Consider the following 14,752-nt stretch of genomic DNA (forward strand, 5'->3'; position numbering starts at 1 on the left):
AGGGGAAGATTATCTCTAAAATGGTGAGGAGGCATAAACACCAAGAAACACAGGATTCCATTCATTTGTTTATTTCATGTAAACATACTGGAAACGTACTGTGTACCCAGATCTTAGGAGTGAGATGCTGCAGGAGACAGGATGTAGTCCTCAGGGAGCCTGTGGTCGTTTCCGAGTGTGTACACATCCACCCAGTGGCAGTAAATATCTTCCCACACGTAGGTCTCAGCCCTCCCCTTCCCCCTGCCAGGGGAATGCCCTGCAGAAGGGCTCTCACTGCAGCCACTGTCCCAGCACATGGTAACCCTTCAGTTCTGGCTTTCAGTAGCATATTTGATTGTAAATGAGAACAAATGACACCACTGGTCAGGGATCACCTTGAATCTTCCTGCTGTTGTTGTTCAGACGCTAAGTTGTGTGCAACTCTTTGCGACCCCTTCGACTGCAGCATGCCAGGCTTCCCTGACTTCCACTATCTCCTGGAATTTGCTCAAACTCATGTCTGCTGAGGTGGTGATGCCATCCATCTTGTCCTCTGCTGTTCCCCTTCTCCTTCTGTCTTCAATCTTTCCCAGCATCAGGGTCTTTTCCAATGAGTCAGTTCTTCACATCAGGTGGCCAAAGTATTGGAGTTTCAGCATCAGTCCTTCCAATGAATATTCAGGGTTGATTTCCTTTAGAACTGGCTAGTTTGATATCCTTGCTGTCCAAGGGACTTGCAAGAAAATTCCTGCTCAGACTTCAGTATTTAAACTTTTATTAGCAATAGATTAAGTGCTACACATCTCACAACTGATGGATCAAAACCCAATGTCATACTCTGAACTGATTGTTCTAATGTGTGATGGCTTTAGAGTGACCAATTTTAGGTTCTGTCCAAAACACATAAAACCAATGATTGGATTCATCAAAATCCTTAGTTCTTATCCTTTACATCAAGGCTAAAAATTAATTTAGAACGCTTGATGTTCTAACTTAATTGTTAGAACCTATTGTCAATAGGTTTTCCTTCTGCAGTTTCCTGACTTTGGCTTTCTGTTAGGTCTGAGAAATTTTACTGTTTTCTGTGAGATCCAAGATGCTGTTACTTGCTCAGTTCATATCTGCATTCACTGAGCAGTTATTGTGTGCACTTGTGAAATGAAAAGGCAATGGCCCCTCTTCCCTGGAAACATACAGAGGAGTGGAGATGGAGTACTCAAGGATAATAATGACACTGAAGAAAGCAGAAGGTCTAAATGAAGTATAGTGTGGATTAAGCACCTAATGGAGAAGGCGATGGCACCCCACTCCAGTACTCTTGCCTGGAAAATCCCATGGATGGAGGAGCCTGGTAGGCTGCAATCCATGGGGTCGCGAAGAGTCAGACATGACTGAGTGACTTCCCTTTCACTTTTCACTTTCATGCATTGGAGAAGGAAATGGCAACCCACTCCAGTGTTCTTGCCTGGAGAATCCCAGGTATGGGGGAGCCTGGTGGGCTGCCATCTATGGGGTCGCACAGAGTCGGACACGACTGAAGCGACTTAGCAGCAGCAGCAAGCACCTAACAGGCCAGGGTCAAGGACATGAGAATGAATAAGATACAGCACCTGGTTCAGTGATGCAAACCATCACTTACCCAGGGCTTACACTGGGCCAGGCACTTTGTTAAACACTTTCACGTGCATTTTCCAGCTCAGTTCTTACAACAACCATATGAGGCATTATCATTTTATAGTTAAGGAGGCAGGTTTAGAGAGGACAAAGTCACATCTCAAGCTCAGGTGTGTTCGCCACGCTAAAGCCATGTTCTTAATAACTACACTACAGTGTATCGCACTGCCTGGGGTCTAGTAGGGAAGAGTTTTCAAAAGGACAAAATTAGCATAAACTAAAGCAAAATATATGAGACATGAGAAAAATAGAAGCTGTGTTCAGAGAGAGTTGCATGTGTGTGTGCTAAGGCATTTCAGTCATGTCCAACTCTTTGTGACCCTATGGACTGTAGCCCACCAGGCATCTCTGTCCATGGAATTCTCCAGGCAAGAATACTGGAGTGGGTTGCCATTCCCTTCTCCAGGGGATCTTCCCGACCCAATGATTGAACCCACATTTTCTGTGCCTCCTGCGTTGCAGGTGGATTCTTTACCACTCTGAGGGGAAGCCCCTGAGAGAAAGCTGCTGCTGCTGCTAAGTCGCTTCAGTCGTGTCCGACTCTTTGCAACACCATAGACGGCAGCCCACCAGGCTCCCCCATCCCTGGGATTTTCCAGGCAAGAGTACTGGAGTGGAGTGCCATTGCCTTCTCCAGTGCATGAAAGTGAAAAGTGAAAGTGAAGTCGCTCAGTCGTGTCCGACTCTTTGCAACCCCATGGACTGCATGCAGCCCACCAGGCTCCTCCATCCATGGGATTTTCCAGGCAAGAGTACTGGAGTGGGGTGCCATTGCCTTCTCCGTCAGAGAAAGCTACTTGTTAGCAAATCTAACATCTGCTGCAAAGTAAAGTTAGATTGCTTGAAGGGTTCAGCAATTGTAAGGGTAAGGATAATTAAGGGTTCAGCAGGTCCTTTCTGATATCCATGGGATTTTATTGAAAGAAACTACAGCCCCAGCTGTGGCGGTGGGTACCTCATTTCTTTCTGCACATTTAACGTATCATCACTTTCCTGAAACTGGGGGTCCCCTGTTAAAATGGAACTTGATTTAGCCATAAGCCAACTTGTTCTGCCCTGGTGCCAGTAATGGTGTAAGGAGTCCTAATGGGTGAGTCCAGGCGTGGGTGCCATCTTTTCCCATCAACTTGATGGAATGGACAGGTTTGATGAAATGGGCTGGGCTCAGTCACTCCTGTTGTGTGCCTTAGAGACCCCACTGGCTTTCACCAGCGCACCAAGGTCGCACAGTTACAACCAACCTGAAGGGTACAGCGACTCCAACCAGACATCTCACCCCTGAGGGAATTCCAGAGAGCCATCACATTTCCCAGGATCCTTTGCACTACAGCACGGCATCAGCTGCAGCCATTCAGAGAATCAGCGAACTGGAGATGATAATTGCCATCGACCCAGGTAACAAGCCAGTCACACCTGCAGACATAGAGAACAGACTTGTAGACACAGACAGGGAAGGGGAGGGTGGGACAAAATTGAGAGAGTAGCATTGAAACGCATATATTACCATTTGTAAAATTAGACAGCCAGGGGAAATTTGCTCTAGGACACAGGGAGCTCAAATCCAGTGCTCTATGACAACCTAGAGGGGTGGGATGTGGTGGGAGGTGGGAGGGAGGTTCAAGAGGTAGGGGACATATATTTTCCTATGGCTGATTCATGTTGTACGGCAGAAACCGGCATAATATTGTAAAACAACTATCCTCCAATTAAAAGTAAATAAATTTAAATTAAAAAAAAAAAAACAGAAACCAAGCAGTCATACCTCAGAGACCTAGAGAAATTCATCAATTATGTAATGTTCAGGGGGAAAAGCAGCATGCAAACTCTATCTACAGTATGACTTTTTAATGCTAATATTATGTATGGATCCTGAAAAGGTAAATGCACCAAAATACTAATGATGGTGATTGTGATTGTGGATGATTTTGGATCCGGATATTGTGATTGTGGATGATTTTTGTTTTCTTCTAATGTTTTTCTCCCAAATTTTCAACACTAAACACATGAGAGTTTGAGAGGCGGGCACATTCCCATCCAGAACTAAACTGGGGTTGAATAGGGAGGAAAAGGGGAGAAATGTTTCCTACATAATCAACTGCCACCGTTTTCCCAGTGTCATCGGTTATATAATATTGTCCCTAATTTTTCTCTTTTGTGTCTTTGTCCAGGGTTGGTGTAGACTAGATTTTGTGTGCCCAGCAGCTGAGACAGGACTGGAGGGTTGAGTTTCTTCTCCTTGGGGGATCCTGGTGGGGCGGGACCCTGCAGAGACAGTCTTATAACAGTTTGCAGCCAACATGTATATTGTTTATGGTGCCTCGGAGGACAGTCTTTTGAAAACTTCTGACTTTCTAGACATGATATAGCATTGGTGGAGTCCAGCAGGGGTCTGCTGGTTCCAGTTAGGAGGAGGTTTGCTGAGAGCTGATTGAGGGGCTTTGAACTCCCAGCAACATCTTCATTTAAGAGCTGAATTGCTAATCCAAGATGGCCAACAGAGGGCGCCATTGTGCGTAGAAAAATTAAATCTGTTTTGCTGGCAAAGGCTCAGGAAAGAAATAAGGTGTGGACCTCACAGCCACTCCCCACCTGCTTCCTCATCAGTGTAACAAGGGTAATGAAAATTATTCCTCCTCCTTGAGGTTGTAATAGGCAATAAGAATAATCAGTTCAGTTCATTTCAGTCACTCGGTCGTGTCTGACTCTTTGCTACCCCATGAATTGCAGCACACCAGTCCTCCCTGTCCATCACCAACTCCCAGAGTTCACTCAAACTCACGTCCATCGAGCGGTGATGCCATCCAGCCATCTCATCCTCTGTCCTCCCCTTCTCCTCCTGCCCCCAATCCCTCCCAGCATCAGAGTCTTTTCCAATGAGTCAACTCTTCGCATCAGGTGGCCAAAGTACTGGAGTTTCAGCTTTAGCATCAGTCCTTCCAAAGAACACCCAGGACTGATCTCCTTTAGAATGGACTGGTTGGATCTCCTTGCGGTCCAAGGGACTCTCAAGAGTCTTCTCCAACACCACAGTTCAAAAGCATCAATTCTTCGGTGCTCAGCTTTCTTCACAGTCCAACTCTCACATCCATACATTACCACTGGAAAAACCATAGCTTTGACTAGACAGACCTTTGTTGGCAAAGTAATGTCTCCGCTTTTCAATATGCTATCTAGGTTGGTCATAACTTTCCTTCCAAGGAGTAAGTGTCTTTTAATTTCATGGCTGCAATCACCATCTGCAGTGATTTTGGAGCCCCCCACAATAAAGTCTGACACTGTTTCCCCTGTTTCCCCATCTATTTCCCATGAAGTGATGGGACCAGATGCCATGATCTTTGTGTTCTGAATGTTGAGCTTTAAGCCAACTTTTTCACTCTCCTCTTTCACTTTCATCAAGAGGCTTTTGAGTTCCTCTTCACTTTCTGCCATAAGGGTGGTGTCATCTGCCTATCTGAGGTTATTGATATTTCTCCCGGCAATCTTGATTCCAGTTTATGCTTCTTCCAGCCCAGCGTTTCTCATAATGTACTCTGCATAGAAGTTAAATAAGCAGGGTGACAATATACAGCCTTGAGGTACTCCTTTTCCGATTTGGAACCAGTGTTCCATGTCCAGTTCTAACTGTTGCTTCCTGACCTGTATACAGGTTTCTCAAGAGGCAGGTCAGGTGGTCTGGTATTCCTCTTTCAGAATTTTCCACAGTTTATTATGATCCACACAGTTTTGACTTAGCTTTGGCATAGTCAATAAAGCAGAAATAGATGTTTTTCTGGAACTCTCTTGGTTTTTCATAGGTATCATCTAATCAGTTTCACTGTAGGTCAGGCATATGCTTAAAATATTTACATGTTTCAACTTATTATACTGCTCCAGTGACTTGATGAGGCAGCTATTATTAACCTCCTTTAACAGATGAGGAAATTAAGGCATACAAGGCTAAGAAATTTACCCAAGTCCACATACCTAGATGGTTGAGGCAGAACTTGAACCCACGCCCACTGACTCCAAGGCCCATGATCAGTAGGTATTGGATATTGCATATTAAAAAGCAAAGACACCCCTTTGCCGACAAAGGTCCATCTAGTCAAAGCTATGGTTTTTCCAGTAGTCATGTACAGATGTGAGAGTTGAACCATAAAAATGAGCACCAAAGAATTGATGCTTTTGAATTGTGGTGTTGGAGAAGACTCTTGAGAGTCCCTTTCTTGGACAGCAAGGAGATCAAACCAGTCAATCCTAAAGGAAATCAGTCCTGAATATTCATTGGAAGGACTGATGCTGAAGCTGAAGCTCCAGTACTTTGGCCACCTGATACAAAGAGCAAACTCATTGGAAAAGACCCTGATGCTGGGAAAGATTGAAAGCAAAAGGAAAAATGGGCGGCAGAGGATGAGATGCTTCGACACCATCACCAACTCAATGGGCATGCGTTTGAGCAAACTCTGGGGGATGGTGAAGGACAGGGAAGCCTGGCATGCTGCAGTTCATGGGGTCTCAAAGAGTTGGACCCAACTTAGTGACTGAAGAACAACATTGGAATCTAAGTCTAAATGCTGTGTCACAGTCTCGCCTGGGCAGTGAAAAGAATCCTCTTGGCTCATACCTCGTTTCCTCTTCTGTAGCTTCTTGTGGGCTATGGTTCCAGAACTGCGAGTTCTTTGCACTTTGAATGTTTGGAGAAGGCACTGGGGACCTCCCTGCTGGCCCACCTGACACCTGTTTCCCGAGCAGATACATGCTTGATGGTGGCGAGGGCCCTGTGGAGAGCAGAGCGGTGAAGCCAGCTGGGGAATTTGATCATCCGGGCCAGGCTCCCAGGACCCAGGCAGAGCCGACCATGGTGATGTTAGGGTGGCAGCCACTTAGAGAGACCATGCCTGTGCCGGCTTGTGGAGCAGTCAGCCTGGGTGCCCTTTGCTGTTGTCCAGCACTCGCCCAGAATCCGACGGTGCAGGTCAGCCTTAAAAATGTCTGCTCTCTAGAGAACAGACTTGTGGACATGTGGGGGAAAGAGAGGGTAGGACGGATTGAGAGAGTGGCATTGAAACATGTTCGTTACCGTATGTAAAATTAGACAGCCAGGGGAAATTTGCTATATGACGCAGGCAGCTCACGTCCTGTGCTCTATGACAACCTAGAGGGGTGGGATGGGGTGGGAGGTGGGAGGGAGGTTCAAGAGCAAGGGGACATACATATACCTCTGGCTGATTCATGTCGATATATGGCAGAAACCAACCCAATATTATAAAGCAATTACCCTCCAATTAAAAATAAATAAAATTTAAATTTGAAAAAGTAAGACCAAAACAATAAGATGTCTGCTGTCTTCTCTGGGCCTGGAAGCAAAGGTTGCCCCCCAGTTACAAGGGGTCTGCAGTAACAAAGCTTCCTGTGAAGTCACAGGGCATAGTTTTTTGCTTGTCCATTGGTTAGGTTGTTCATTCATTCATTCTGCAGAGAACACAGTTTCCTTTACATGCAAAAGCACAGTAAATTTTGCATATGTGCTCAACAAAAATACACCTTTGAGGACTCACACATAGAGAGGTCACTGCTCCTGTCTGCATAGACACAGAGTATCTGACATAGTTGGCCTTCTGGGTGAAAACATTTAGAAAATCTGCAACACTTGCTCTCACCAACATTCTCATCCAAGCTGACAGCCCTCCTGCTAATACAAGTGTCATGAGGGCAGATGTATTCCGAATCCTGCCATTGGCTCAGATTAAAAAAAAGAAAAGTAACTGGGAAGTAAATTCACTGCAGACCCAGTGCTCCGGCTGCTTAATACAAATGCTCTAGGAGGGCGTCCACAGCAACCCCCTCAGCGCTTGTGCAGACGCTGTGTCAAGGCTTGAGGGAGGCTCGGGGGAGAGGCAGATTAATGACTGTCCGGATATGCCGATACTGACTTTTACGGAACATCTTTAATCCTCAAGAACAACAGAGCCTCCCGATTCCCACTGTATTAAATAAGCAGACGTAAGATTGATGGCCGTGTACTGAACACTAGTTGCTCGGCATAATAATGGAGCCACTCAGTCATTTTTGAGAGGACATTGGCTGGCATTTGAGGTGTCTGGGGAAGATGAAGTGCCGGGTTGATCATCGTGATGTTTGTATTAATAATAACATCATCATAGGTGGAGGGACGGCTTTCAAGCTGACAAGTTTCAAGTTCCCTATTCTCTCTATTGGCACTCACCACCTCCTATGAAATGGGTTATGTTCCCATTTTTTCCCTTTAAAATGTTATATTCATCTCCCCACTTATCAACAGTGGAGAGAAATTTTAATCCATGTTTATTGTAGAAATATCAGAACCATGAAAGAAACAAAGATAACCGTGATCCCATCACAATTAATCATTATTAACATTATTATTTGTTAATGGTAACCATTAAATTACCATTATTTTATGTTTGTCCTTAAAATCTTTTTCTTCAGCCTTGATTCTATAAGACTGAGTATGTATATGTGTTGCATGTTAGTCACTCAGTCATGTCTGACTCTTTGGACCCCATGGAATATGGAATGCAGCCTGCCAGGCTTCTCTGTCCAGGGGATTTCCCAGGCAAGAATACTGGAGTGGATAGCCATTTCCTTCTCCAGGGGATCTTCCTGACCCAGGAATTGAACCCAGGTCTCCTGTATTGCAGGCAAATTCTTTCCCATCTGAGCCACCAGGGAAGCACTCACTATATGTATGTGTCTGTATATATATATGATATATATATATATATCATATATATGATATATATATATGAATATATATATCAATATGAATATATATTCATATATATACATATATATGAATATATATATCATATATATTCATATATATACATATATATGAATATATATATCATATATATGAATCATTGTTGTTATTGTTTAGTCACTAGGTCATGTCCAACTCTTTGTGACCCCGTGGACTGTAGCCCACTAAGCTCCTCTGTCCATGGGATTTCCCAGCCAAGAACACTGGAGTGAGTTGCCATTTCCTTCTCCGATAGTGGAATCACTATGATCCTATTTTAGAACTTGCTTCTATCCCTTTTAAATATATTTTAAACACCCTTCTGTATCATTAAGTAGTCTCCACAACATCCTTCATAATGTTTGCGTAGAATTCCATTTCATGAATGTTCTACCATTTTATTAATAGCAGGTTGTTTGACACCACAAACAGTGCTGCAGAGAACAACTTTCTGACCACATTTGCAGACCCATGAGCACTTTAGTAAAATAAATACCCATGAGCACTTTAGTAGAATAAATACCCATGAGCACTTTAGTAGAATAAATACCCATGAGCACTTTAGTAGAATAAATACCCATGAGCACTTTAGTAGAATAAATACCCATGAGCACTTTAGTAGGATAAATTCCTGGAAGTGAATTGCTGGCTCCAGTGGAATGTACACGCTAAGGTACAAATCACCCTCCAGGGAAATGTTCCCGTTTCCACTCCCTCGGGCGGTATGTGAGGGGCCCTGGCCTCTCAGCCTTCCTTCACCTGGAGCACTCTCTAGCTCCATGTAGGAAAACCGACATTCAGAGCGGTCAAGGGAGGAGGCCAGCGTCCCACAGCTGCCCAGGGACGAGGCCAGGGTCACAGAGCTGCGATGCATCAGCACCTGGACTTGAATGTGTGAGTTTCCAGATGCTGAACTTGGAGCTGCTCCTCTATAGCCAGGATCCACACCCTGTGCCCCTCCACGTGGTCCAGGCACCTTGAATGCAAGCCCACTGGGTTCCTCAGGCCCCTCCCCTTTCTATCAGCCGCTGCTGGGGTGGGTGGGAGTTCTAAATCACATTGCCCCCTTCCACGGCACAGATATGCCCCAAGGTGCCCCGAGCGTAGACAAAGGTGCCGCGGTGTGTTAGGAGCCTCTGGGGCTGTGCTGCCTTCTGGGGCTGGCTTGGGAGCCATGGTGACATCTGCAAGATGCAGCTGCTCCCCCTCCCGAACCCCCACGTTCACTGCAGCTGCAGTGGGTGCTCCCAGCACATGGGCTTCCCACCTGGGCCTCAGGTCTCTCTGCTCCTCCAGCAGGGCAGGCACAGCTGAAAGAGCCGGGCATCCACACCCCGACAGGCAGCCTTCACCCAGCAGCGATAGAGGTGGTGCATACAGCCCAGTCTCCCTGTCCTCCAGCAGGACCATCCCCAAGGACTGGCTTAGGTACCACACAGTTTCTTAGAAGATCTCAAGCAGGACCAAGCCCCCGTTGCATTCAGAGTTAACTCACTCACACATCCTTCAGTGGCTTTTCACCTTCTTCCACCTTCTGACTTCTTTCCTGGGCTCACTCTCCACCGAAATTCATGCCCTTAAGCCCTTGTCTTAGGGTCTGCTTCAGGGGACTCCCCAGCTGAGACACCCCTAGTTTCCTTCCTCCTTCTGTGTTCCCTGTACAGATTGTTGTTGTTGGTTAGTCGTTCAGTCGTGTCCAACTCTTTTGCGACCCCATGGACTGTAGCCCACCAGGCCCCTCTGTCCATAGACTTTCCCAGGCAAGAATACTGGAGTGGGTTGCCGTTTCCTTCCCCAGAGGATCTTCCTGACCCAAGGAGTGAACCTGCATCTCGTCCATTGCAGGCGGATTCTTTTCCACTGGGCCACCTGGGAAGCCTGTATGGGTCACAGTTTGCTACACTGCTCTAACAAATGATTCCCAAGAATCTTTGTGCAAACACAGCAGAAATGTGTGCCTCTCACACAAGAGTCCAGGGTGAGTTCTGCAGGGTGAATGTTCTAGCTCAGCAGGAAGGGGATCTGATTCCCCGTCACTCGGGGACCCAGCAGCTCTGCATCTCGTCCTGAAACCCCCAGGGGGTGCTAGTTGTCAACATCCCAGCCCCTGGAAGTGGTGGGAGCTTGGAGGAGCACCTGGAACTGTGTGCACGGCCAGGCAGGGAGGAGGCCACATGACTCTACCCATGCCCCCTTCCCGCAGCTCTCTGAGTGTCTCCAGGAGAGAACCTGGTCTTGAGGCCATGCATACATGCTAAGTCGCTTCAGTGGTGTCTGACATTTTTCGACCTTATGGACTGTAGCCTGCCAGGCTCCTCTGTCCATGGGTATTCTCTAGGCAAGAATAATGGAGTGGGTTGCCATGTCCTCCTCCAGGGCATCTTCCCAACCCAGGGAGCAAAACCACCTCTCTTAGGTCTCCTGCATTAGGCAGGCAGGCTCTTTACCACCAGCGCCACCTGGGAATCCCAGTCTCGAGGCCACACTTAACTAAAAGAGAGGCTGGTGAGCCCCTTACCAGTGATCATTCTCGACTGGACCAGGAGGGGTCTGCCACACCCCCAAATCCATTTCCCAAACAAAGAAAAAACCCGAATGAGTGTTCACATAAAATTCTACTTGAAACACAGTTGCATGATTTTGTAATTTTACAGTAAGTCTCCTACATACAAACAAGTTCTGTTCCAAGAGTGTGTTCGTAAGTCCAATTTGTAAGTCCAACAACGTTAGCCTAGGTACCCAGTTAACATGATCAGCTATTCAGTAGTGTACTATAATAGGTTTATAATACTTTTCACACAAGTAATACATAAAAAAACAAAAAATAAACATTTTTAATCTTATCGTACACTAGTCCTGTACAACAGCTGGCATACAGGGGCTGGCATTGAGTGAACAGGCAAGAAGAGGTACTGACTGAGGAGGGAGAGGAGATGGGAGATGGTAGAGCTGAAGGATCATCAACAATAGGAGACAGAGGGCAAGCTGCAATGCCACTCACACCTAACATAGATGGAATATGCGTTTGTGTCTTTGAAAGTTTGCAACTATAACATTCAAATGTAGGGGACATACTGTATTTTTTGTGTAATTTCAGGCAACGGGGAGATGGGTGAGTTGTCTAGGTGAGCTGCTGCAGGCCTCCCTGGCACGGTCCCACACCCGCTCTGTGCTCCTCACCACCGGCTTCCCCATGTATTTCAACTACCAGCCTCCAGACCACTTGCCAGGAGCCGTGGCCCTGGCCGCCTTCCTGCAGGCCTCGGGGAAGGGGGCCTCCATGGTCGTCCAGCAGAGAGACTTGAGTGTGCACAAGAAGTTTGTAGATGAGGCTACCGAGCAGGTGAAGTGAGAGGACGGGGTCCCCCCTACGCAGACAAGCCTTTGTGGATGGAAGTGGAGGGAATCAGCGTTTGCAGAACTTCCGTCCGGCACCAGGCAGAGTGCTATGCACTCGGCACCGGGCGTTTTCCTTAACACTCAGAACACCTCTTTGATATAAGCTGTATTATCCCATTTTGGGCTTCCCACATGGCACTAGTGGTAAAGAACCTACCTGCCAATGCAGGAGACATAAGAGACATGGGTTTGATTCCTGGGTCTGGAAGATCCCCTGGGGGAGAGCATGGCAACTCACTCCAGTGTTCTCACCTGGAGAATCCCATGGACAGAGGAGCCTGGCGGGCTACAGTCCATGAGGTCATTAAGAGTCAGACACAAGTGAAGCGACTTTCACTTCACTTTCATCCCCATTTTACAGATGAAGAGACTGAGGCTCTGAGAGGTCCAGGTGATTTACCTAGCTGGGGATGATGAGCTGGAATTTGAACCCAGGTCCGCCAGGCTCTATGATCCCACTTGTGCATGTGCCGCCCTATGAGAGGCAGGGGTGACCTGCAGAGGACACTCAGCAACCCAGGACAACCCTAGACCTCCAAGTTAGGTGGTAGAATAGTCGAGGATAGAGGGGTCGAAAGGCTGAGACATCCAGGGCCATAAGGCCCAAATAGGCCCAAGCTGCCCAGGTTCCTGGAGCACCCAGGTGGGCATCAGGGCCGAGAGTACCGCCCATGTGAGGCTGGGATGCTGGTGTCTGTGTGCTGGGACCACCTTGGCTGCAGGGTGGACAGCTGCCCCTCATCACTCTCCGTTCTGCGGTGATCCTTGGGCAGCAGCTGGAGGCCTGGTGACTCCAACCTGCTTCCCAATGCCTGTCTCTCTGTGTCCATTCAAAACGCATCTTTCAGACTTAGCCTCTAAAAAGGACTCCCACCCGTTGGGCATATCCTGAAGCACCTGCTACATTCATTGTTGTTGTTTTTGTTCAGTCGCTCAATCGTGTCCGACTCTGCGACCCCATGGACTGCTGCACACCAGGCTTCCCTGTCCTTCACCATCTCCCAGAGTTTGCTCAAACTCATGTCCATTAAGTCGGTGATGCCATCCAAGCATCTCATCCTCTGTCGTCCCCTTCTCCTCCTGCCTTCAATCTTTCTCACATCAGGGTCTCTTCTAATGAGTCAGCTCTAGGCATCATGTAGCCGAAGTACTGGAGCTTCAGCTTCAGCGACAGTCTTTCCAATGAGTATTCAGGACTGATTTCCTTTAGGATTGACTGGTTTGGTCTCCTTTTACCGCTACGTTAGAAGCTGCAAAAAGGCTGTGTCTGGACGTATAGAGTCCATTTCATACAACAAGTGTGTATTGAGTACCTACTATGTGCCAGGCACTATTTAAGGCTCTTGAGACCCATGGCTGAACCAGACTGTGCTGTATTCTTTTCCTATGCTGTTTATGGTCTCTATTAGAATATATACTCCATGAAGCCTTCAGCATAGGAAAAGAATACAGTACATATATAGTGTGTTGAAAGTTGAGACACTGCGGGGGAACGTGGACCAGGCCCAAGAGAATGGGGATCGATGGGCCAGGGGGTGGGACTGGGGGGTGGGCTGCTGTCTTAAACAAGAGGGTCAGGGAAGACCTCCTGGAGAGGGTGCCTCCTTGAAGTGGATGCAGGAGTGAGGCCTGGGCTGGCTGCAGGAAGAGCGTCCCTGGGTGTGACGGTGGCCATCAGGGGGAGTAGAGGCCTGGCAGGCTTCAGACAAGACAGCAGGCAGACAACTGGCCTGGAGTGGAAGAGGAGGAGAGGAGTGGATGGAGGGCAGAGGTCACAGGGTCAGATAGGGGAGGGACTTGAGGGCCACTGTAAATAGCTGGGTTGCCCCGGGAGCCACAGAGTAGAGGAGGGTGGTGCCAGCTTAGGTTCTAAAGGATCGGTGGCAACAGGGCCAAGGCGAGGGACAGGAGATGGGCCGGGTTATTGCAGGCAGGAGATGACACTGTGCCCTGTGGCCAGCCCTTCTGTTCCCTGGTGATTTCAGCCACAGCTGCGCTGGGAGCTCTGAGTCACACAGACCTGACCGGGCCCGTGCCCTTGGGGGATTCACCCAGCCAGGAAGTATGGGGGCTAATGCCTCCAGGGCTCCCTCAACCTGTGGAGGGTGGGTGCTAATGACTTGCCTCCCTGACTTTTGGAGATGGGGAACTGAGACCCCGTTGCCTGGAGCAGTGAGCTTGAAAATGCATGAACCCTCCTGTAGGCTTTTCCTCCTTCCTGCCCTCGTGGTCCCTGCTCCCTCCTGGGCTCATCTCTCAAATAAACCACCGGCACCCAAGTCTTTGTCTCAGACTCTGGCTTCAGGGGACCCCAGAGAGATGAATGGTGTGGGTGGAGGTGGTGAGAAGTAGTCGGATTGGTCTCTGTTTTTGAAGGTAGACTTGTGATTTCTAGGTGGGTTGGAGGCAGGGGTGAGACTGGAGGCGAGATTGCTCCGAGGTTCGGGCAGTTACTGAGAGGATGGGGTTGCTGTGAACTGGGATGGGGAAGACTGCGGAGCAAGCCTGAACTTGTGCCGTGTTGGTGAGGGTGTGAAAGGGGGCGGCCGCTGTGGAAATCAGTATGGCAGTTCCTCAAAAAATTAAAAATAGAAAATACCGTATGATTCAGTAACTCCTCTTCTGGGTATGCACCCAAAAGAACAGAAAGCAGGGACTCAAATAGACATTTCCACAGCCATTTGCATACCCAGCTATTGTGAACACTATAGGCAAAAGGTGGAAATGACCCAAGCGCCCATTAACAAATGATGGGTAAACACAATTGATCTATACATAGGATGGAATATTAGGCAACCTTAATAAGGAAGGGACTTCTCTGGTGGTCCAGTGGTCAAGATTGTGCTTACAATGCAAAGAGTTCAATCCCTGGTCAGGGAACTAATATCACACATGCTGTGTGGCTCAGCCAAAAAATGGGAAAAAAAAAAAAGTTGA

At 47.6% G+C, this 14,752-nt stretch overlaps 1 protein-coding gene across 1 annotated transcript in view; it reads left to right on the forward strand.

Annotated features, from left to right (window-relative positions):
• DGLUCY (D-glutamate cyclase) overlaps nucleotides 1-14,752 on the forward strand; it is a 60,414-nt gene that overhangs the window by 21,178 nt on the left and 24,484 nt on the right. The window contains 4 exon segments of the mRNA XM_055555898.1: nucleotides 2,847-2,875; nucleotides 2,877-3,062; nucleotides 6,762-6,775; nucleotides 11,534-11,759. Of these exon segments, the coding sequence (XP_055411873.1) occupies nucleotides 2,847-2,875; nucleotides 2,877-3,062; nucleotides 6,762-6,775; nucleotides 11,534-11,759 (455 nt within the window).

Source organism: Bubalus kerabau, chromosome 19, assembly GCF_029407905.1.
Source record: "Bubalus kerabau isolate K-KA32 ecotype Philippines breed swamp buffalo chromosome 19, PCC_UOA_SB_1v2, whole genome shotgun sequence".
NCBI classification, from domain to species: Eukaryota; Metazoa; Chordata; class Mammalia; order Artiodactyla; family Bovidae; genus Bubalus; species Bubalus kerabau.